The sequence below is a fragment of the Dermacentor albipictus genome, chromosome 6, assembly GCF_038994185.2.
Source record: "Dermacentor albipictus isolate Rhodes 1998 colony chromosome 6, USDA_Dalb.pri_finalv2, whole genome shotgun sequence".
NCBI lineage: Eukaryota > Metazoa > Arthropoda > Arachnida > Ixodida > Ixodidae > Dermacentor > Dermacentor albipictus.
The window spans coordinates 141,105,708-141,130,019 of record NC_091826.1 but is presented as its reverse complement, the minus strand read 5'-3'; the positions used below and the strand labels follow the sequence as shown (position 1 = coordinate 141,130,019).

General features: G+C 48.7%; 1 protein-coding gene across 5 annotated transcripts in view; it reads left to right on the top strand.

Moving 5' to 3' along the window:
- The window catches only part of LOC139061385 (ATP-binding cassette sub-family C member 2-like), a 223,154-nt gene extending 199,138 nt beyond the window's left edge, over window positions 1-24,016 (top strand). For all 5 annotated transcript variants that reach the window (XM_070541368.1, XM_070541367.1, XM_070541369.1 and 2 more), the window contains 2 exons: window positions 13,201-13,395; window positions 23,785-24,016. In XM_070541368.1, coding sequence (XP_070397469.1) covers window positions 13,201-13,395; window positions 23,785-23,953 — 364 coding nt within the window. In that variant the 3' untranslated portion in view covers window positions 23,954-24,016. The remainder of the gene's footprint in view (window positions 1-13,200; window positions 13,396-23,784) is intronic.
- The last annotated feature ends 296 nt before the right edge of the window (window positions 24,017-24,312 follow it).

Sequence of the window (24,312 nt, the reverse complement as noted above, 5' to 3'; positions counted from 1 at the left end):
GATAATGAGACATCCACCCAATCGTAGTAATTGCTGCAGAAGAAACCCATACGGGATCCTCGAGCGAAATGCCTCGCACCTGAAGAAAAATTCGTACTGGTCCGGGACTCGAGCCCGTGCCCACCGCCTCTTTGGGGAGCCACTCTACCATCTGAGCTAACCAGGCGGCCAGCAGTTGGCAAGGCGAAGTCGAACTTATCAACAACTCGATGCGAAGGCAAGACTTTCACGTAATAGTTCTGCGGAAACGCGCAAGATGGAGAGAAAATAATTGATAAAGGAATAAGGATACATCCACCTAATCGTAGCCAGTGCTGCACAGGAAACCCATATGAATTACTCGAAAGAAAATTTAAGCCTCGCAGCTGAAGAAACATTCGTAGTGGTCTGTGACTCGAGCGCGGGACCGCCGCTTTTTTGCGGCAGCCGTCCTACTATCTGAGCTAACCAAGCGGCTAGCAGGTGGCAGGGCAAAATGGAACTTACCGTCAACTCGAAGCGACCCTATATACAAAAAAATATCTGTGGCTTAGCTAAGGTTAAGCCCAGGATGCGAAGCATACTAGCCTTTATTTTAACGCGACAGCGTTAAGGAGCTCCTGTTGCAGAAAAGCCGGTGTCGTCGGCGTCGGCTCAGGAGTGCGGCGCTTGCTCAGGCGCACATTTCGTTGTCGCGCCGAACGCTGCGTTGCTCGACGCTCACCGCATCCGATGCGGGGCGCGTAGTCGCTGCGCCGTAGCAAATCCTCTGTCGAGACGTCACGGTGTCACGTGGTATTGAAGGCGACACCGCCGCGCCTGAGGAGCTGGGTTGAGCTCTAGTAATATGCTTCGCATAAAACCAGCGTCTTCCAGTGCCTTCCAGCGTAAAACCATCGCGTTTTTTTTTTTGACATTGGATCACACTGGAGACGCTGGCGCTCGCTGGATAACAGCTGGGTCACACTGGACGAGACGCTGCTTCCACTGCCATGACACTGGGGCGCACTGGTTTGTGCTGTACAGGCGCTGGTTCTCGCTGAAGTTCGCTGGTTCGCTCTGGCAACTGCGCTGGTTCTGTTAGTGCCGTGCTGGTTTCAGTACGCAAGTACGAGCGCTGCTGAATATAAAATGCTTTATACAATTTCATTGCTTGATAATAGTATCTTGTCCTAAATAACTCTATATCTTGGGGTCATAAAACTATATTTCGTGTCGCAGTTTGGAATAAAGGTGCGGGAGCAGCCCCGTTTATGCATGTACATTTGAGACTGAAGATCACTTCCATATTTTGCATTTTCCCTATTTTACTGGGCGGATAGCTAAATTCTTGAACGAAATCACGCAAACGCAGAGGACGCCGCGTTTTTTAGTAGTTTTCACGTGACATATGACAGGGAGTTGTCACCGTTGTGGCAGTGTTGTGGAGTGGACATGAAATCCAAGAGTCGTTCAGTCGTGCTCGAACGGGCCCCAAGTTCGAAGCCTACCGCTGATTGATATTATCGCACCGATGACAACGCTGAGGCGATTCGCGTGCTTATACTTTCCCTATTGTACTAAAAAAAGCTCTGAGGTTCAAATACACACGTTTAAGCTTTCGCCACCTACCCAAGCCGAGACCAGTCCCTATCTAAGCTTAGGCCTTGCGTATCCACCGAATACGTCTGCACGCTACCTGTGTGTCTGGGCCCAGGAATCAACAAGTCTAACAAAGATAAATCAATCTATATTTCAGCTAACGCATGGGTGTTCCTAAATAAACCATTTTTTCGTGTCTACAGTGCCGGCTAAAGAAGCGATGTGCGCCGATCTGACGCGTCATAAATGCAGGTATATGTGCTCTTGCCGACGCGTGTGGGTGCTAGCCTGCGCTTCTCTGACAAAAACATATGACTAGGCAGACGTGTCGAGTGAAACGCAACACTGAACTAAGAAAATGCTGCATATTCCTTGCATGAAGAGCAAGAAACGGCTATTTAAATCCACAGTAACAGCCCATACAGCGTCCCGGGTCGGTGGTTCATTTAGGACTTTTTTCGAAGTTAAAATGCCAACCGCAAGTGAAACTCGAAGTTGTGGCACTTTCAAGCATACTACTGAATATGGACAGCAAATTTTTCTTTCTGGTAAAGGCGTGAGTTTCAGTTGCTGGGCGATTGCCCATCTACCATGTTTGCGCGAGACGTATATTTGCGAAACTAAAGCTGCTCGATCTTAACATGCCAAATTATCCATCCATGTTCATCAGCTGGCGTGGCGTAGGGGTTAAGTACCGGGCTTGGGATCTATAGGTCTGGCAATGGAATCATTTTTTTTTATTTATTGCACTGAAACGCTCTCTGATGATTTCGGTATTCAAAACATATATATATATATATATATATATATATATATATATATATATATATATGTATATATATATATATATATATATATATATATATATATATATATATATATATATATCTGCAGCGGTGGCGTAGAGGTAGAACACCCGCCTCGCGTGCAAGAGGTCCGTGGTTCGAATCCCGGTGCCGGCAATTTTCCACCGGATTAAAAAAAATCCGCGTGTTGATAAAATTGCATAAACAGGCCTGGAGTGTGGCCTGATCGCGGTGACCAGAACCGGTAACGCACTCCCTCACCAGAGCAGGATTGGCCACCCTGGTGCAGTACTTGGCCACAACCTCCTATATGAACAACACAATCAAACCCCGGCCCTCAGTCCCCAGCAGCTGCGAAGCAACTGACCACGGCGGCGGTCAGACCTGCGACGCTGCAGAGGGTGCTAAGAATCACTGGCTCCGGACAGGCCGCCATTGGAATATGAACCTGGCAACGTTTAACGCTAGAACGTTATCTAGTAGGGCGAGTCTAGCAGTGCTATTGGAGGAATTAGAGGGCAGTAAATGGGATATAATAGGGCTCAGCGAAGTTAGGAGGCCAAAAGATAACATCAGATTTGTTGAAGGATGGTGGGCAGATTGTTCTAGAGAAACTGGCCTCCCTGTATACGCAATGCCTCATGACTTCGACCGTACCCGACTCTTGGAAAAATGCTAACATAATCCTAATCCATAAGAAAGGGGACGCCAAAGACTTGAAAAATTATAGACCAATCAGCTTACTGTCCGTTGCCTACAAACTATTTACTAAGGTAATCGCAAATAGAATCAGGAACACCTTAGACTTCTGTCAAGCAAAGGACCAGGCAGGATTTCGTAAAGGCTACTCAACAATAGATCATATTCACACTATCAATCAGGTGATAGAGAAATGTGCGGAATACAACCAACCCTTATATATAGCTTTCATTGATTACGAGAAAGCATTTGATTCTGTCGAAACCTCAGCAGTCATGGCGGCATTACGGAATCAGGGTGTAGACGAGCCATATGTAAAAATACTGAAAAATATCTATAGCGGCTCCACAGCCACCATAGTCCTCCATAAAGAAAGCAACAAAATCCCAATAAAGAAAGGCGTCAGGCAGGGAGATACGATCTCTCCAATGCTATTCACAGCGTGTTTACAGGAGGTATTCAGAGACCTGGATTGGGAAGAAATGGGGATAAAAGTTAATGGAGAATACCTTAGTAACTTGCGATTCGCTGATGATATTGCCTTGCTTAGTAACTCAGGGGACCAACTGCAATGTATGCTCACTGACCTGGAGAGGCAAAGCAGAAGAGTGGGTCTAAAAATTAATCTGCAGAAAACTAAAGTAATGTTTAACAGTCTCGGAAGAGAACAACAGTTTACAATAGGCAGCGAGGCACTGGAAGTCGTAAGGAAATACATCTACTTAGGGCAGGTAGTGACTGCGGATCCGGATCATGAGACAGAAATAATCAGAAGAATAAGAATGGGCTGGGGTGCGTTTGGCAGGCATTCTCAGATCATGAACAGCAGGTTGCCATTATCCCTCAAGAGAAAAGTGTATAATAGCTGTGTCTTACCAGTACTCACCTACGGGGCAGAAACCTGGAGGCTTACGAAAAGGGTTCTACTCAAATTGAGGACGACGCAACGAGCTATGGAAAGAAGAATGATAGGTGTAACGTTAAGGGATAAGAAAAGAGCAGATTGGGTGAGGAAACAAACGCGAGTTAATGACATCTTAGTTGAAATCAAGAAAAAGAAATGGGCATGGGCAGGACATGTAATGAGGAGGGAAGATAACCGATGGTCATTAAGGGTTACGGACTGAATTCCAAGGGAAGGGAAGCGTAGCAGAGGCCGGCAGAAAGTTAGGTGGGCGGATGAGATTAAGAAGTTTGCAGGGACGGCATGGCCACAATTAGTACATGACCGGAGTTGTTGGAGAAATATGGGAGAGGCCTTTGCCCTGCAGTGGGCGTAACCAGGCTGATGATGATGATATATATATATATATATATATATATATATATATATATATATATATATATATATACACGGTGGCCAGGCACTGCACATTGAACGCGCTAAAGCTGTTTTCGGTACAAGTACCCAGCGCATCCCAGTACGCCGCGCCTCCCCAGCGCCACAGTATCCAGCCCGCGACACTGGGCCCATAATCCGGCGTGGCACTGGACACTAGATGCTGGGTACTGGGTTTTACGATAGAGAAAGGCAAGAGTTGTACGTAATAATTCTGCGGAAACCTGCAAGGTGGAGAGAATTAATGAATGAAGGGATAACGAGACACCCACTCAATCATAGCAATTGACACATAAGAAACCCATACGGGTTCCTCGAATGAAAAGCTTCGCAGGTGAATAAAAATTCCTCCTGGTCCGAGACTCGAGCCCCGGACCACCGCCTATGCGGGGCAACCATTCTCTGTCTGAGCTAACCACGCAGCGAGCAGATGACAAGGGGGAATCGAACTTATCAACAACTCCAAGCAAAGGCAAGATTAATAGTTCTATGGAAACGCGCAAGGTGGAGAAAGTTATTCATAGACGGACAATTAGACATTTACCTAATCATAGCCATTTCTGCAGAGAAAATGCAGAGAGAGAGAAACTTTATTTTGGTTCCTTCAAGGATTTAGCGCCTCGAGGTCTCGGTCGTCTTGGGCGCCGGCGACTTGGAGCCTCTTCCAGCAAGGGTGGGCCTCTATTCCTGGGCTCCACTGAGCCTAGCTACATCACTAGCGTGCTGCACTAAGGCCCTTTGGGCCGTGAGCTCGCAGCTGGTAAGCCGACTCTCCCATTGCTCCGCACTCGGGTTATTGTGTTGGTGGAATGATTTATTGTGTTTACATTCCCATGTGACATGGTATAGTGTGGGTGTGGCCCCGCACCATGGGCAGGTGTCTCTATATTGTGTTGGGTACATTTTGTTTAGGATGTATAAATTTGGGAAGGAGTTTGTCTGCAATCTGCGCCAACTCGTTGCTTCCTCCTGCGTTAGAGCTTTGTGCGGTGGGGGATATTTGGCTCTCGTCCCTCTGTATAAGTTTAAGATTTCTGTGTATCCTCCCTCACAAGCGTGTGGGTGATACTCCGGGGCGCGCGACTGCTCTGCTCGGAACGTGGTCTCTCGAGCTAGGCTGTCTGCCCTTTCGTTACCCTCTATGCCTGCGTGGGCCGGAATCCAAATTAACTTGTGCGTAACGTTCCTCTCGGCGAAGTTGGCTCCGCCAAGAATTCTGAGGGCGGCTTTGCTAATCCTGCCCCGCGTGTAATTTCTGCACGCTTCCTTCGAGTCTGTTAGGATGTTTAGAGGCCTGCCTGTCCTATATCCTTCTACTGCCGCCAGCGCCACGGCAATTTCTTCGGCCTCCGCTGTGTCGGCTGCCTTTGCCGTCGCACATGTGATCATATTTCCGTCGCCGTTCACCACCACCGCCGTGGCCATGCGCTTCCCTTCTCGCGGGTACGTGGCAGCATCCGTGTACACCGTGTTCTCTAGTAGCGCGAGTGTCTTTTCCACGTATTCGGCTCGCGCCTGCCTTCTGCTCTCGTGGAGGTTGGGGTCCATGTTCTTAGGTACTGGCCTAACGCTTATTGTTTTTCTTAAGCAGTCGGGCACGTCTGCGTATCTATCTACGTGTCCACTCGTGTCCCGTCCCAGCCTAGTCAGGAGCGCTCTCCCTACAGGGGTGCTTTTGAGTCTGGCTTTTTGCGTTTCAAGCAGGGCTTCCGCCAGTTCGCTGAAAGTGTTGCTGATGCCCAGTTGGAGCAGTTTTTCGTTTGAAGTGTTTTTCGGCAGATGGAGAGCCGTCTTGTATGCTTTCCTGATTATCGTGTCCGCCTGTTCCCTCTCTCCTTTGGTCATCGCGTGGTACGGTAGCGAGTAGATGACTCGGCTGACGACCAGGCTGCCGACGAGTTTGAGTGTGTCTTCCTCTTTCATGCCGTATCTTTTTTGGGAGACCCTGTTGATCATCCGGCCCACCTGCTCCGTCACTTTGCTCAGCAGGCTGATGGTGTGGCTACATTTTCTGCTGCCCTGTAGCCACATGCCCAGGATTTTGATCATATTCTTTTCCGGGATGTTTTGACCATCAAGCGTTACTTCCAGCGTTGCTTGGGTGGGGTGTCTACCTACTCTCAGTAATTCGGATTTTTCTGTGGAGCATACCAGTCCCCTCTCTCTGGTGTACTTTTCGACACAGCGCGCAGCCTCTTGTAGCTTCTCTTGTTTTTCTCCCAGTGAACCTTGCGTGACCCAAACCGTGACGTCGTCCGCGTACATCGCGTGTTGGATGCCCTGAATCTCGCCAAGTCGTTTTGCCAGGCCGATCATCGCCACATTAAATAACACGGGCGATATCACGGAGCCTTGGGGTGTGCCTTTACACGGTGTGGAGAAGGTGTCACTCCTCAAATCCCCCAGTCCTACCGTTGCCGTTCTATCGGTTGGGAAGTCCTTGACGTAGTCGTGTACTTTCCTTCCGCAGTTGGTGTTGTTGAGGCCCTCCATTATGGCCGCGTGGCTGACGTTGTCGAAGGCGCCTTTGATGTCGAGCGCCATCACAACATTTTCACCCGCCTTAGGCATTGTGTCGAGTACCTCCTCTTTGAGTTGCAGGAGGACGTCCTGCGTCGATAGGTTGGCCCTGAAGCCATACATGCTGTCAGGGTACCACCTCCCGTTCTCCAGGTGCTGCTGGATCCTTCTGGTGACTATTCTCTCATACAGTTTTCCCAGGCACGACGTAAGCGAGATCGGCCTGAGATTCTCGATCTGTAGTTTCTTGCCCGGCTTGGGTATCATGACCACGATGGCGTGTTTCTATTCCGCCGGTACCTTCCCCTCTTGCCAGAGCGTGTTGAGGTACGACGTCAGCTGATCGACTGCCTCGTCGCTTAGGTTTCTTATGAGCGAGTTTCGAATCTTGTCCGCTCCCGCCGCTGTATTCTTGGTGGCCGCTCTCACGGCCTCGGTGACCTCCTCTCTTGTGATGGGTCGGTCCATTGTCGGGTTTTCCTCACCGAGATAATCTCCTTTGTAACCTTCGATTTGGTCTTTCCCGTAGCATTTTTCTCGGACTTCTTTCAGAAGCTGCTCTTCGGGACCTTCGTACTGGTGGACCAGTCTTTGGATCGATTTGCCGCTTTCGGACTTGTTCTTGCTAGGGTCCATTAGGGCCTTGAGGATGCGCCACGTTTTGGCCGTACTTAGGGTCCCGTTCAGCGAGTTGCTAAACTGTTGCCACCCCTGTCTGGCCAGCTGCGTCGCGTACTCCTCCGTCTGCCTAGTGATGTCCGCTATCTTCTTCTTTAGCTTCTTATTTAGCTTTTGTCTTTTCCATCTCTTGGTGAGCCCGCGTCTAGCCTCCCAGAGCCCGAGGAGCCGCTTGTCTACCTCCGGTGTTTGTTCCGTTCTATGCACTTCTTGCGTGTACATTTTCTGAATTTGCTTGAGTTGCTTGCTCCACTCTTCAACCGAGGTAATGTTACCCTTTAGCTGTCGACAGTGTGCTCTAAAGGCGTCCCAATCCGTCAGCCGAGCCGTACCAATTTTCCTCTTGACATTGTCTGCCACCGTGCTGACTCTTATTATGTGGTGGTCGCTGCCAAGGTTCTCGAGCAGCTTTTCCCACTCTGCCTGCTTGGCGCCCCTGATAAAGGTTAGGTCGGGACACGTGTCTGGACTGACGCTGTTTCCCTGTCTAGTCGGCTGGTTTTCATCGGTTAGCAGCTCACACCCGGTGTTTTCTGCCGCCGTGCAGATGCCTCGTCCCTTCTTGTCTTCCTTCTTATAGCCCCAGCGCGGGCTTTTAGCGTTAAAGTCTCCCGCTATGATTAGGGTGTTTTGTCCCGCCAATTTTTTGGCCTCCGCGAAAAGTTTAATAAAGTTTCCTTTTGTCTGTTTAGGTGGGCTGTACAAGTTTACTATGTACGTACTTCTAGCCTTTCTTTTCCTTTTGGGAATCACCTCCGTGATCACGTGTTCTATCTGGGTGTCCTCGATTTCTTTATGCGCTATGGTTACTACTTTGTTACTTATGAGGGTCGCGGTGCGGCCACTCTCCTGGCACGTATAGCCCCTGAGTGCGGGGGTATTATTGGTTTCCTGTAGCATGATTATATCTGGTGGATTTTCTCGCGTAGATATGAACTGTTGCAGGAGTCCTTGCTTGCGCTTGTACCCCCTGCAGTTCCACTGCCATACTTCTAGTTGGTTTTGTCCTGCCATGCTGCGTTGTTACTGTTGTTGCTTGTACCTTGGGTTTCTGATCCGAATCGCCTGTCATTGTATAGCCTATCCCTGGCGTCATTAGTGGTTTTCTGTGTGTTTTGATTTTTGACGTAGTTACGGAAGCTCTGGTCCTGCAGAGCGATCTTTTGTTGCGTTTGTTGCATCTGATTTTGCATCTGTTGCATTTGGTTTTGCACGCTAGTCATGAAATTCCTGATTTCATCATTAAAGCTTTTCTCCTCTGTGTTTTGCTGCACTGGTGCCACGGCCTGCGGTGGTGGCGTTGGCGTTCTGATCGGCGAGTAGCCCGCTCGTCTGAGCGCTTGCATTTCTTTAATTAGGTCGTCTATCCTCTTTCTGAGTTGTCGCGTTTCTTCTCGGCTTAGCTCGAGTTCGCGTTTGAGACTTTTGTTTTCCTCGCTTAGTTGCCTTTCGGCCGCTGTCTGCGTGTTGTTAGTGTGTGGTCCCGAGTGCGGAGCAAAAAGTGTTTTGGGAGGGCCGGCCCCCCAGCTCACCTTAACGCCGCCGCCGCTCTTCTTTTGCTGTTTTTGCTGCTGCTGCTGGCCCGTGCCGCCCAGGGGTGGATAGGATCCGTCCCGGTTGGACCCTCGGCTCTGGCTCCGGCCCCGGTCGCGGCTCCAGCTCCGTGACCCGCTCCGGTAGGCATTAAAGTTTTGTTGACCCTGGTCCTGGCCCTCGTCTCGGAACCACCTCGGTCTTCTTGCGCCGCCTCTGCTTCGGCTGCGGCTGCGCCTCTGCTGCTGATGTCGCTGGGGACCTCCTCGCAGCTCGCCTGCCGTCTTGAGTCGTTGCTTGCAGTCCCGCGTGCCTGCAACGTGGTCACCCCCGCATATCAGGCATTTGGGCGTGCACTGGTGTTGTTCCGCTGGATTTTGGCAGCCACATTGCTTGCAGGCCTTGGCCTCCGGATTCGGGCAGACGTCCGACCGATGCCCCTGCTGGCAGCATTTGTAGCATACTTGTCTCGTAGGGCGGTACGGATAGCACCACATCTCTCCACCGTAGTAGAGTACTTGCTTCGGGATTATGGGGCCATCAAATGTGATGACTGCCGTGCTCGACCGTCCCAGCATCCTGGCTGCTAAGATCTTGACTCCTTGCGTTCGGACTCTAAGGTTCGCCTTGAGCTCTTCCGGCGAGGTCCCCGCGTCCACCCCGTGGATGACCCCCCGCAACGTGCCCTCCGGCGCTGCCACGTGTGCGTTGATGGCGTAGCTGCTGTTCCCGAACGTTAGCTGCGTGATGCGCCGTATACGTTGGGCCGCCTCTTCGTTGTCGGTGCTTACTATTATGATGTTGGAGCCATTGCGCAGCCTGATGATCAAGTCTTCCGCCTTGCATCCGGATCCGGTGGCCGCGACCACCGCTCGCGCAACCTGGTGTGTCTGCAAGCTCTTGACTGCAAGTCCCCTCGGCCTGAGCACTATCTTTAAATCTTTAAGATTTTCACGACGCCACCGAGCCCGTCCTCGTGCAAGACCGAAGCGGGCCCGCGGCAGGCACCCAAGCCCCGAAAGGCAGCACCCCAACGACAGGAAGACCACAGGCAGAAAGCAATAACGACGTGGACCCGCAATGGGAGATCGCCATGTCCAGGAGACAGAAGAGGCGCCAGCAAGACGGCAAAGGATCAAGCAGCCAAGTTTTGGCGGGAACGGTGCTAGGGAACAGAAATTCCCTAGGCGACGAAAAGATCACAGGCGGCGCGCCAGCTGCGCCAAAGCGAGGAGGAGGAGAGGGGCTGCCGCGGAGGAGACTGCCTCCGCTCCCGAAGGGTTTCTCGAAACAAAAGCCTCGCAGTTGAACAAAGATGGCTGTGGCTTAGCTAAGGTTAAGCCCAGGATGCGAAGCATACTAGCCTTTATTTTAGTTGTTGAACCACTGTTTAGCCTGGTGAACTGCTGTTGCTTGGCTATATTTGGTTCGGCTAGACGAAGAAACAACTCATGCGTTACTCTGCTTCGCCTTCAAGAGTGGAACGCGACAGCGTTCCCGTCGACCCGCCAAGGGGTGTAAGACAATGGGCTACGGCGCAGCGACTACGCGCCCCGCATTGGACGCGGTGAGCGTCGAACAACGCAGCGTTCGGCGCGGCAACGAAATGTGCGCCTGAGCAAGCGACGCACGCCTGAGCCTTAGAAACAGCTCGTTTCTAAGGCAACACCGCATTCACTAGAGACGCTTTTGTACCGCTTTGAAGCATCGTACTCGTGGCTCAGTGGTAGCGTCTCCGTCTCACACTCCGGAGACCCTGGTTAGATTCCCACCCAGCCCATCTTGCAAGAGTTGAGCCAAAGCCACCTAGAAAATCAGTCTCTGTAGCACGCCACAACCTTCGCTTCTCATTCCAACGAGCAGCTCTGTCTCCAGGAGGCATGTCACCTCGTGAGTGTCTAGCAGAGGCAAGCGCACCTGCTTATATACCGCCGCGACGCCGCGAGCGACGGCGCGAGTTGGAGCCCCGTTTCTCCTCCGTCGTGACGTCACGGTGTCACGTGGTATTGAAGGCGACACCGCCGCGCCTGAGGAGCTGGGTTGAGCTCTCGTAATATGTTTCGCATAAAAATTCGTCCTGGTCCGGGACTCGAACCGGCACCACCGCCTTTCCGAGGCAGCCGCTCTACCATCTGAGCTAACCAGGTGGCTAGCAGATGACAGGGCGAAGTGGAATTTGTGAACTCGAAGCATGCTGTAATAGTTTAGTGGAGACCCGCAAGGTGGAGAGACGTAATAATTAAAGGGATGACGAGACATCCCCCCAATCGTAGCAATTCCTACAAAGAAAATCCATATGCGTTCCTAGAAAAAAAAGCTTTGCAGAAGGAGAAAGATTACTCCTGGTCCGGTTAAAACATGTTGGCGGGCTAGTTTGTTAGAATCCATGGTAGAGTGTATAAGCGCTATGTCTGTGTATCTGTTTCTACGTCCTCGTTCAGTCGCGCTTATACACTCTATCCTGGTCCGAGACATGAAGCCCGGACCAGCGCATTTCCGGGGCAGCCCGTTCTCTATCTCAGCTAACCAGGAGGCTAGCAGATGACAGGGCGAAGTCTAACTTATCAACGAATCGAAGCAAAGGCAATAGTTTCACTTGATAGTTCTGTGGAAACGCGCAAGGCGCGCAGAAGTAATTAATAGAGGGAAAATCAGACATCCAACACCCCCAACACGCGGCCAACGTTATTCAAGCGAGCACGAATTACGCTGTCGCCAGGACCGACCTACCTTACTCAGCAAGAATGGAATCAAGTAGACGTGGCCGTTAAAGAAGGCGTAGAAAACTTCGTGGTAGTAAAGAAATCACGGGCTTGAAGGCTAGTACTTGTTGAACCGAATGTATTTAGATACTGTTTATTGCTTCACTGCTTGAGTCCACAGGGGAAGAATTCACCGACGATTACGATACTCTCTAGTGTGAATCATGAGCGCAGCTATATACGCGCTTTTATTTCGCGATATACTGTCTGGCGCGGACTAACTGACTCGTGCGGCACGTTCCAAAAGGAGCGAAGAGGCACGTCTGCTTCGCTAATCGGCAGATCGCAAAAGGCAGCGCGTGGGTTTCAGAGCCATTCACGGCGCGATTCACTGCAGCCGCCGTAGGCAGACCTCCGCTCATGCGGTGCTTTGTTTCCATATAAATGACGCGCGCTACTCTGCTGCCGTATCGTAGTCATCGTCGCCGCACCGCCCAGCTTGTGCCAGACTATGCTTTTCAACTCGAGCTTTCATTCCACCGACGATGAGAGCAGTCATTCGTCGCGGGTAATCACCAGTGTCAACGGTGACAACAAACAGGGGAGCGTCACATCGAGCCCCACTCGTAGCCGCTCGCCATCACCCCTTGTGGGAGCAGTAATCCCCCTCACACATACTGGTACCGCGGACTGACTTCCACAGCAGACGCCGCCGACGAGTGTGGTCCTCCCCAGTTCCCCGCTCCCTGCCCCCCCCCCTCCCCACCTCGGAAGCGCAGAGGATATCGCCCATGTGACTGCAGATGCCTAGGCTACCGACAACTCTGCGTTCCGCTGTACACACCTCCTGCGCTATCGCCTTTCTTTCATCTCCAGCTGCACTCCGTTACCACTTTACTTCTTCGCGGCGCTTCTTCACTTGGCTACGCCGACGCCGCTGGCCAACGGAGACGCTCACCCCAGGAACGGAGGCATCAGCGCTGAGCTCTGAAAAAGGCAGCCATCGTTACATCTTTAGGGGAAATAGAGATGGGGGTACGTATGAGCCCATTGGTTATATAAGTGCTCTCCTGAGTATTAGCTACTCGGCGAGACGGCCGGAGCGCTCATGGTCAGCAAAGTACGGTAGGGTATGGCTAGAAGGCTTCTCTTTGATGCGCAGAAGTTTGATTAATCGTACTACATTATGCACTACATTGCACTACATTACCCCTACTGTAGCGTGGTTCACGTGCCTAGCATGCGAGAAACAGAATATCTGTGCCTATTCTTAGAAGAGGTGACTGGCATGGTTGACTGTAATATGTAAAACGTTCATGCAAGTAAATGCTCATACAAGTTCGTTATTTTCGTCATCAAACAGTGCTGGGCAGCGGCAGCTGGTGTGCTTGGCACGCGCACTGCTTCGAAAACCCAAGATCCTGGTGCTGGACGAGGCAACCTCGCACATGGATGGTGACACGGACCGCATGATCCAGGCGACGCTCCGAGGCAGCTTCGCCAAATTTACACTGCTCACCGTGGCCCACCGGCTGCACACCGTGCTCGACTACGACAGGTAGGCCTCGACCCACAGAGTTCCCTACATAAATTACTCCAGTGAATTTTGGCACTAGTGTCTACAGGAGCTGCAGTATGTCACTTGAGCCATGACGGGTAGCATACACATATTTGCCCGTACTTTGGCCTTCTGAATGCAAATGGCATCGTAACTCTGTGTATTGATCATTTTCAGCAGGTTATCACATCATGTATGCAATAAGTCGCTATAATATGGCATGCGCGCTAAGGCTTATTGGCTTACTTTGTTTAGAAGCCTATAGTTGTCTGGAAAGCAACAAATACAAAGCGTAATAAAAGAAAGGGCATCAGGAACCATCAAGGTGATCGGCAATGTCACCGATAACTTCTTTATGCGACTTTCTGCGTATACCTATGCCATCCGTGAATCTTGAAACTCATCAGCAGACACGCGAAGTGATAAGTTCATTCACGGTCAACAACATTGCCAAATTATTCCGCGACATAGTGCAATTGGTAGTCAAACCACTTCAGCTGGAACTCCTTACGAACTCCCACTTGATTGTTGTGGTGAATTTGGCATATTGGTACATATTTGAATGGCGGCAGCAGAAAAAAGACACAGAGGGACTCGAGACTACAAAGACGAGAGCTGAACTTTCAACATTATTGCAAATGATTCACGAATACGTACATGCTGTCCGAGTCGGGGGGTTAGGATCGGCGCAAGTCTAAATATGCCAGCTCTTTGTCTGAAAGCGCGATTAAGGGCATGCTAAATCATCCTCCCCCAAGTCTAGCAATCCGTTGAGATTCTGCAATTTCCCGTAAGGAGAATCACGCATTCCTCCATCACGCTTTCACACAAAGAGCTGGCACACTTACGCATGCGCAGATTATAAACCCTGGCTCGGGCCGCGTGTGTTTATTCGTGAATCATTCGCTCGTGGAAGTTCTGCGCTCGTAACTTTCGTCTCGTCTCCATCCGTCTCTTCTTTGTGCTGCCGCCTTTTCATCTCCCACTGTCCCAAGTATCACAGCTTCAACTTGAATGCAGTGGCTATCCTTCAAGCGGTGGCACTCGACACGGAAGGGTTCGCTGGGAATGGGGCGTTATCGATTTAAATAAATCTGTTTCTCCATACCCCTCGTGTCACCTTGGTGCATCCGTGATGAGAGATTGGCCAATAATGTGCATACATCAAATATGCAGTGCCCAGTTTCTCGGTCCGGGCACACACCCTGTAGCACATACCGAGTAGCTAGGTCGGACAGCGGCCACCAGGAAGTTGTCTGCTCAGGCACAAACCCTGTTGCTCATGCTGTAGGCTCGGCAACACAGCAGTTAACATCTTGAAGGGGCAGCGGAACACGACAAGATAAAAGGCAGGAAACACACAGGACAGCGCTGAACTTACAAATAACTTTATTTGAAGGCATCATCATCACCACCACCATCATCATCATCAACCTGGCTACGCCCACTGCAGGGCCTCTCCCATTCCTTCTCCAACTACCCCAGTCATGTGCTAATTCTGACCATGCTGCCCCTGCAAACTTCTTAATCTCATTCGTACACCGAACTTTCTGCCGCCCCCTGCTACGCTTCCCCTCTCTTGAAATCCAGTCCGCAACCCTTAATGACTACCGGTTATCTTCTCTCTTCATTAGATGCCCTGCCCGTGCCCATTTCTTTTCCTTCATTTCAACTAAGATGTCATCAACTCGCGTTTATTCCCTGACCCAATCGGCTCTCTTCTTTTCCCCCCCTCCCTTAAGGTTACACCCATCATTCTTCTTTCCATAGTTCATTGCGTCGTCCTCAAGTATAACCCTTCTCGTAAATCTCCAGGTTTCTGCACTGTAGGTGAGTACTGGTAAATTAGACGGCATACACAAACTTAAGTACTACAACCTATACCTACATGCTCTCCCACCGACGGCGTCATTATCATTGAACATGCAAAACGCAAAACCCTGTAATCTATAATGCTACACTGTGAAGTGGTTTAAAAATGCAAATTCGCTGATACAAATTTAATGAAGGCATGCTTACGCAACACGATCCTTTTTTTTCTGGTATAGTAGACCGCAATAATCTCTCCCACAGTGTGAGTGCTATGCGTGGAAAGTATTGTGCTGTCTTCATAGATTGGCGTACACTCATGCTCAGAGCTATGCCGTGTGACATGTGAGTAGGCTTTATACATTAGTGAGCATTGATGCTCTGATAATCTCATGTTCAGACATGGACCTGTTTGGCCGATATAGGCGTTACCGCAGGAAAATGGAAGCTGGTAAACAACTACCGTTGTACAGTGTACAGGCGGGACGTGTGCTTGAAAGTGAAGCCTTTCCCAGCATCAGTGGAGGCAGCCTGTGCCAACATCCTATCAATCTTACCTCATATTTTTATCAACTTGTTAAGGCAGAAAAAAGAACCTTTACATCAAACCTGCCAAGTACATTCTTCAGGCTGTGTGATAGTTTATGTACATATAGCACTATGTATAGAAGTTAGCACATACATAGTGGCTCTAGTTGAGTCTCCTCTCACAACACGCCAACCACAAAATCTGGGGAAAAGCCGCAGAAAGCAGTCTCTGTAATGAAGCCAAAAGAAACATCTTAAGCTACAAGCGAGAACATCGTACATATACCCGTCTTGTCCATCGCAGCTTACCGATAGTAGGGCGAGGGTGCCCTGGGAGTTAATATCGTAGGAAACTTTCTTCGTTCTCACACCTAGTGGAGACGAGGACGCGGCCGCGAGGTGAAACGTTTGCAGCAGAATTCGAAAGAGTTGCTGAGATCTTCATGAAATGACATTACGTCATCCCGTCGTAAGGTGCGTCTCAATCTGCGCTTACGAAATCTAGTAACTGTCGCTTTATGACGCTTCCTGTTTTTGGAATACATCGTTCATGAGCCTTCCTAGCGAGAACATGACTCTCACTCTGCAGCGCAAATGTACGTTGTACGGTTGGCCGCTCTGGTGTCCCGGACGTGTCAAGGTAGTGCTTGATAATGTGCCTGCAGAAAACCCCACGTCTTCAACGACATGTAGCTTTTCCGCCCAGGAACGGTATCGTTTGCGTCCCCAAGTGCACATAGAAACATTTATGACGCAGAATAGCACTGGGTCAGAACTGAACTTCCAGTTATTTATTCGCGACCCAATTTTAGGTATACACCTAAACCAAGTGCGTCTGCAAGGCAACGGAGTCTTACCTGGCGTCAAAACGGCTCTTTCAAAAAACACAAAAAAATATTTTTTTTCACCTTCGGTTTTCCCCTCACATTTCTTACAAACTCCGCAAAGGCCAAACGGAGGCGTCTAAGCTGTGTTGAAACAGGGGCTCTGAAGGGAAAAGAAAAGGAAGTCGCTACAGAAGGAGTGAGACAAAGCGATACTTGTGACAATAATGCAGGGGTATAACGCTAGATTTGTAAAGTGTAATATAAGCGCGGAAAATTATTGGAAATATTCCATTCGCAAAACCATAGAAACATATTATTCAACTACATGACAATGGGGTTGATATTTTCTTAGCCATTCAATACTTATTCGCAGTTTCATAAAGCCTTAACATAAATCCCGGACATGCCGCCATAGGAATCTGAGCCTGGCAACGTTTAACGCTAGAACGTTATCTAGTGAGGCGAGTCTAGCTGTGCTATTGGAGGAATTAGCGGGCACTAAGTGGGATATAAAAGGGCTCAGTGAGGTTAGGAGTACAAATTAAGCATATACAGTCCAAGAAAGCGGGCACGTCCTGTGCTACCGGGGCTTAGCGGAGAAATGAGAACTAGGAGTCGGATTCCTGATTAATAAGGATATAGCTTGTAACAAACAGAAACTCTATAGCATTAACGATAGAATGGCAGGTCTTGTTGTGAAACCTAATAAGAGTTATCAATTAAAGATCTTACAGGCCCACGCGCCTACATCTGGTCATGATGACCAGCCAGTCGAAAGCTTTCATGAAGACGTGGAATCGGCGATGGATAAAGTCAAAACAAAATACACTATACTGAATGAATGCTAGAATAGGCAAGACGTGGGCTGGAGACAAGTAAGTGGGGGAATATGACATAGGTTATAGGAATAGCCGGGGACAGTCATTCGTAGAGTTTGCAGAGCGGAGTCATTTGCGGATAATGAATACCTTCTTCCGCAAGCGCGATAACCGAAAGTGGACGTGGAGCAGTCTGAATGGCGAGACTAGAAATGAAATAGACCTCATACTCAGAGCTAACCCTGACATCATAGAAGATGTGGACGCGCTCGGCTAGGTGCGCTGCAGTGACCATAGGATGGTAAGATCTCGAAATACTCTAGATTTGAGGAGGGAACGGAAGAAAATGGTACATAAGAAGCGATGAGTTAGCCGTAACAGGAAAAATAGAGGAATTCAAGATCAAGCTACAGAACAGGTATTCGGCCTTAACTCAGGAAGAGGAGCATGAGCGACAATGTCAAGGGTATCATTAAGGAGTGTTCAATAGTTGGTCGTAACTTCGTTAGACAAGATACCGGTAAGCTATCGCAGGAGACGGAAGATCTGATTCAGAAACGCAAAAGTGTGTAACCCTAGAGCTAGAATAGAACTAGCAGAACCTTCCGAGTTTATCAGCAAGCGTACGATAGCTGACATACGGCAGAATAATATGCATAGAATTGAGCACGCTCTCAGGAACGGAGGAAGCCTAAAAGCAGTGAAGAAGAAACTACGAATAGGCAAGAAACAGATTGCCGGCTTTGCCTTAAGAGGCAAAGCCGGCAATGTAATTACTTATATATATGGGATGGTTCAAGTGGCTGAGGAGTTCTATAGAGATTTATACAGTAACAGAGGCACCCACGATGATAACAGAAGTGTGTATAGTCTAGAGGAATTTCACGTCCACAAGTAACGCCGGAAGAAGTAAAGAAAGCCTTAGGAGCTATGCAAAGGGGGAAGGCAGCTGGGGAGGATCAGGTAACAGCAGATTTGTTGAAGGATGGTGGTCAGATTGTTCTAGATAAACTGGCCACCCTGTATACGCAATGCCTGATGATCTCGAGCGTACCGGAATCTTTGAAGAACGCTAACATAATCTTAATCTATAAGAAAAGGGACGCCAACGACGTGAAAAATTATAGACCGATCAGCTTACTGTCCGTTGCCTACAAATATTTACTAAGGTAATAGCAGATAGAATCAGGAACACCTTAGACTTCTGTCAACCAAAGGACCAGGCAGGATTTCGTAAAGGCTACTCAACAATAGAACATATGGACACTATCAATCAGGTGATAGAGAAATGTGCGGAATATAACCAACCCTTGTATATAGCTTTCATTGACTAGGGGAAAACGTTTGATTAAGTCGAAACCTCAGCGCTCATGGAGGCATTATGGAATCGGGGTGTAGACGAGCCGTATATAAAAGAACTGAAAGATATCTATAGCGGCTCCACGGCCACCGTAGTCCTCCATAAAGAAAGCAACAAAGTCCCAATAAATGAGGGCGCCAGGCAGGGAGATACGAACTCTCCAATGCCATTCACAGCGTGTTTACAGGAGGTAATCAGAGACCTGGATTGAGAAGAATTGGGGCTAAGAGTTAATGGAGCATTCATTAGTAACTTGCGATTCGCTGATATTGTCTTGATTCGCTGATGGTGTGACTAATTGCCATGCATGCTCACTGACCAGGACAGGCAGAGCAGTAGGGTGGGTCTAAAAGTTAATGTGCAGAAAGCTAAAGTAATGTTCAACAATCTCGGAAGAAATAGTGTAGTTTATGATAGGTTCCGGAGTCCCCCACTACGGCGTGCCTCATAATCAGAAAGTGGTTTTGTCACGTAAAACGCCATAATTTTATTTTTTTAATTTAACTACTGCGGGGACGGTAGAGTATCCGTCTCCCGTGCAAGAGGACCGTGGTACAAACCCCGGTGCCGCGCAATTCTCCACCTGAAAATACAAAAAAACCGTGTGTTGAGAAAATTGCACAAACAGGCCTGGAGTGTGGCCTGATCCCGGCGACAAGAACCGGTAACTCACTCTTTCACCAGAGCAGGATTGGCCACCCTGGTGCAGTACTTGGCCACAACCTCCCATATGAATACAACAATCAAACCCCGGCCCTCAGTCCCCAGCAGCCGCGAAGCAAATGACCACGGCGGCGGTCAGATCTGTGACGCTGCAGAGGGTGCTAAGAATACCTGGCTCCGGACAGGCCGCCATTGGAATCTGAACCAGGCAACGTTTAACGTTAGAACGTTATCTAGTGAGGCAAGTCTAGCAGTGTTATTGGAGGAATTAGAGGGTAGTAAATGGGATATAATAGGGCTCAGTGAGATTAGGAGGACAAAAGAAGCATATACAGTGCTAAAAAGTGGGCACGTACTGTGCTACCGGGGCTGAGCGGAGAGACGAGAACTAGGAGTCGGATTCCTGATTAATAAGGAAATAGCTGGTAGCATACAGGAATTCTATAGCATTAACGAGAGGGTGGCAGGTCTTGTTGTGAAACTTAATAAGAGGTACAAATTGAAGGTGGTACAAGTCTATGCCCCTACATGCAGTCATGATGACCAGGAAGTCGAAAGCTTTTATGAAGACGTGGAATCGGCGATGGGCAAAGTCAAAACAAAATACACTATACTGATGGGCGACTTCAATGCCAGGGTAGGCAAGAAGCAGGCTGGAGAGAAGTCAGTGGGGGAATATGGCATAGGCTCTAGGAATAGCAAAGGAGAGTTATTGCCTACAAAGTATTTACTAAGGTAATCGCAAATAGAATCAGGAACACTTTAGACTTCTGTCAACCAAAGGACAAGGCAGGATTCCGTAAAGGCTACTCAACAATAGACCATATTCACACTATCAATCAGGTGATAGAAAAATGTGCAGAATATAACCAACCCTTATTAAGCTTTCATTGATTACGAGAAAGCCTTTGATTCAGTCGAAACCTCAGCAGTCATGGAGGCATTACGGAATCAGGGTGTAGATGAGCCATACGTAAAAATACTGGAAGTTATCTATAGCGGCTCGACAGCCACCGTAGTCCTCCGCAAAGAAAGCAACAAAATCCCAATAAAGAAAGGCGTCAGACAGGGTGATACGATCTCTCCAATGCTATTCACCGCATGTTTACAGGAGGTATTCAGAGACCTGGAGTGGGAAGAATGGCGGATAAAAGTTGATGGAGAATACCTTAGCAACTTGCGATTCGCTGATGATATTGCCTTGCTTAGTAACTCAGGAGACCAATTGCCATGCATGCTCACTGACCTGGAGAGGCAAAGCAGAAGGGTGGGTCTGAAAATTAATCTGCAGAAAACTAATGTTTAACAGTCTCGGAAGAGAACAGCAGTTTACGATAGGTAGCGAGGCACTGGAAGTGGTAAGGGAATACATCTACTTAGGGCAGGTAGTGACCATGGATCTGGATCATGAGACTGAAATAACCAGAAGAATAAGAATGGGCTGGGGTGCGTTTGGCAGGCATTCTCAAATCATGAACAGCAGGTTGCCACTATCCCTCAAAAGGAAAGTGACAGCTGTGTGTTACGAGTACTCACATATGGAGCAGAAACCTTGAGGCTTACGAAAAGGGTTCTGCTGAAATTGAGGACGACGCAACGAGCTATGGAAGGAAGAATGATCGGTATAACGTTAAGGGATAAGAAAAGAGCAGATTGGGTGAGGCAACAAACGCGGGTAAATTACATCTTAGCTGAAATCAAGAAAAAGAAATGGGTATGGGCCGGACATGTAATGAGGAGGGAAGATAACCGATGGTCATTAAGGGTTACGGACTGAATTCCAAGGGAAGGGAAGCGTAGCAGGGGGCGGCAGAAAGTTAGGTGGGCGGATGACATTAAGACGTTTGCAGGGACAACATGGCCACAATTAGTACATGACCGGGGTAGTTGGAGAAGTATGGGAGAGCCCTTTGCCCTGCAGTGGGCGTAACTAGGCTGCCGCTGCTGCTGCTGCTGCTGCTGCTGCTGCTGCTGCTGCTGCGTCTGCTGCTGCTGCTGCTGCTGCTGCTGATGATGATGATGATAGGTTGCGAGGCACTGGAACTGGAAAGGGAATACATCTACTTAGGGCAGGTGGTGACTGCGCATCGAGATTATGAGGCTGAAATAATAAGAATAGGAATGGTCTGGGGTGCATTTGGCAAGCCTTCTCAGATCATGAATAGCAAGTTGCCATTATCCCTCAAAATAAAAAGTGTATAACAGCTGTGTCTTACCACTACTGAACTACAGGGCAGAAACCTGGAGATTTACGAAAGGGTTCCACTTCAATTGAGGATGATGCAACGAGCTTTGGAAAGAAGAATGATGGGTGCAACGTTAAGGGAGGGGGGGGGGATAGTAAGAGTGCAGATTGGGTGAAGGAAGAAACGCGAGGTAATGGAATCTTAGGTAAAATCAAGAAAAGAAATAAGCATGGGCTGGGCATGTAATAAGGAGGGAAGATAACCGATGGTCATTAATGGTTACGGACTGGATTCCAAGAGAAGGGAAGCGTAGCACGGGTCAGCAGAAAGTTAGGTGGGCGGATGAGGTCAAGAAGTTTGCAGGGACAACATGGCCACAATTAGAACATGACCGGGGTGGTTGGAGACATGTAGGAGAGGCATTTGCCCTGTGGTGGGCATAGCCAGGCTGATGATGATAATGATGATAATCTGCTCTTAACTTTGACTTTACCTAACCTACCCAACACGACTTTCCCTCAATATGTGAATATTGTACGCAGCTATGCTCTCGTTTTCATACTTCCGCGTGTTTCCTACAGTTTGCAAGTTTCTTGTGACCTAGATAAAGGTACTCCTTTCTAGCTACCAGACGCTGAGTATCAGAAATGACTCTTGCTGTGTTGCTGCGCTAGGGAAAATTATCTTATATGGTAGTCGCCTGCTCGCTTTCAATGATTATTGAAACAAAACACCACTGAAATTTTAGTGTCGCAATGGCGCCCTTGTGTCCAATGAGCCTAGTGCGCCCTTGCGCCCTAGGCTCATTGAAGTCAAGTGCTCCACTCATTCCTTCTGCAACATTGAAGCCATGTAGGAAGTTTTAAACTCCTTGCCTTCCCTACCGTCTCCTTTCTTGTATTATGCCGATGTTCTTCCTAATGCAGAAAAAATGCGAGAAAGTTGAAAGCAACGAAGGTACGTAGATACGAGTGCCCCTAGCGTCGGTAAAAATTCGGTAGCGTGAAAAATCTGGATTTGTAGATACTATATTTGCTAAATGTCCATGTGTCATAACGTTATGGCACTAGGCAAAATATGCGTAAAGCGATGTTTTCCTGAAACGTTTGTTATGAGCTATCTAAAGAGGGACATGATGCCTCCAATTTTATTTAGTTTTCAACTCCGCTGAAGTTCATTTCCCATTGCAGACGTTTTGGTCATTTGGCTTCGCGGTCGCGCGCTTGATGCTATTCAGACTCCTCGATAGATCAGAAGGCTGCTGACTTATAACTTGACCGATAAGTGAGATGGCAAGGCTGTCTCGGAAAAGGCTGTCGTCCTGCATTTGCTCCCCGCACCAGGACAAATATTGATGCAAAATATTCTTTCGCTCATACCAGGCACTTTTCGGTAGGTAGATAGAAAGGCTCCTGCCCCACCTCATTTAGGAACTCTTCAATGAATAAAAAAAGAATTCCATTGTGCTATGAAGATCACAGCAACCTGACGCCTTTAGGCCACTATCATGCGTGCCTACTAACAATTCGAAATGACCGGCGCGGGCGTCACACGAGCACGCGTGCGCGAGGTGCCAGAGACTTGCCGCCGTCTTTCCCATGCGTCAGAACTGGGTGTGTGCCAGCTCCTCCCATTCTTCCCTCGTGGCAGCTAATTCTTTCAGATGCTGTGTTAGACCAGCGAGAACGGCCCACATGACCCAGTCTTTTTCTCTTGGCAGCTAGCGCTACACAAAAGTTGTGTGGCATCGTGCCGTCTTCGGGACTGGCCAGCGTGTCGTAACGGAAAAGAATGCCACGGCTCCTCGCCAGAGCAGAAGCACAACCGTCGTCTCCATGCCGTTATCATCGGCGTTCGTCTGTCGTCATACACAGGCTCACGTGAAACACACACTTTCTTGCTCTACACAAGCACCCTCGTCCATCTGATAACTCAATAAAGAATCCCAAATGATACCGAAGAGACAGCTACTTGCGAAATGCTTCGCATTACGTCAATTCCCACAGTTCGTGAGATCTTCTTACTTTTTTTCTTAATCGGCCAACCTTTCTTTACGAGAAACACGCTTCTTGTGCTTTGTGGCCGATGTCATTTTCCTTTTAAAAAGAACGTGCGCGTACTTCATCTGTATTGACTCGCCGTGACAGGCTCCATGCTAGTGCTAACACACGTTCCCTCTTGTCATCGATTTCTTGCAGGGTCCTCGTTATGAGCGAAGGCAGCGTTGCCGAATATGGAACCGTGCAACAGCTTCTCAGCGACAGCAACTCACTGTTCTACGACATGGCACGCCAAGCAGGGGTCGTGTTCGGCGACTTACAACAGAACAACTTGTTGCATTCGTCGGAAACTCACACTCATCTCTAATCACACCTCGATTCTTTGAATGTTGATCACTTTGGGCACAAGATTAAATATAAAGGAGACGTATATGATAGAATGTGTTTTTATGAAGTTCTCTGCAAGGGGGACATTACGTTCTGGAAGAAATGTTTCAATCTGTGAGTAGGCTTCAATATATATGTAATGTGGGCCAGCTATTTCATGCAGGGCGGTTATCATTAAGTAAGGCTTCAGACTTTCACGCTAGTAACCGATAGGTGAGCCGCTGAAAAATTGCATGATATTGAAACTAAGAGACACAGCAAAAAAAAAGCTAGAGGGGGGTTGGAGAATAACAACCTAGGGAACAGAATTTGTTGAAAAAACATGCTTTACAACGCTTA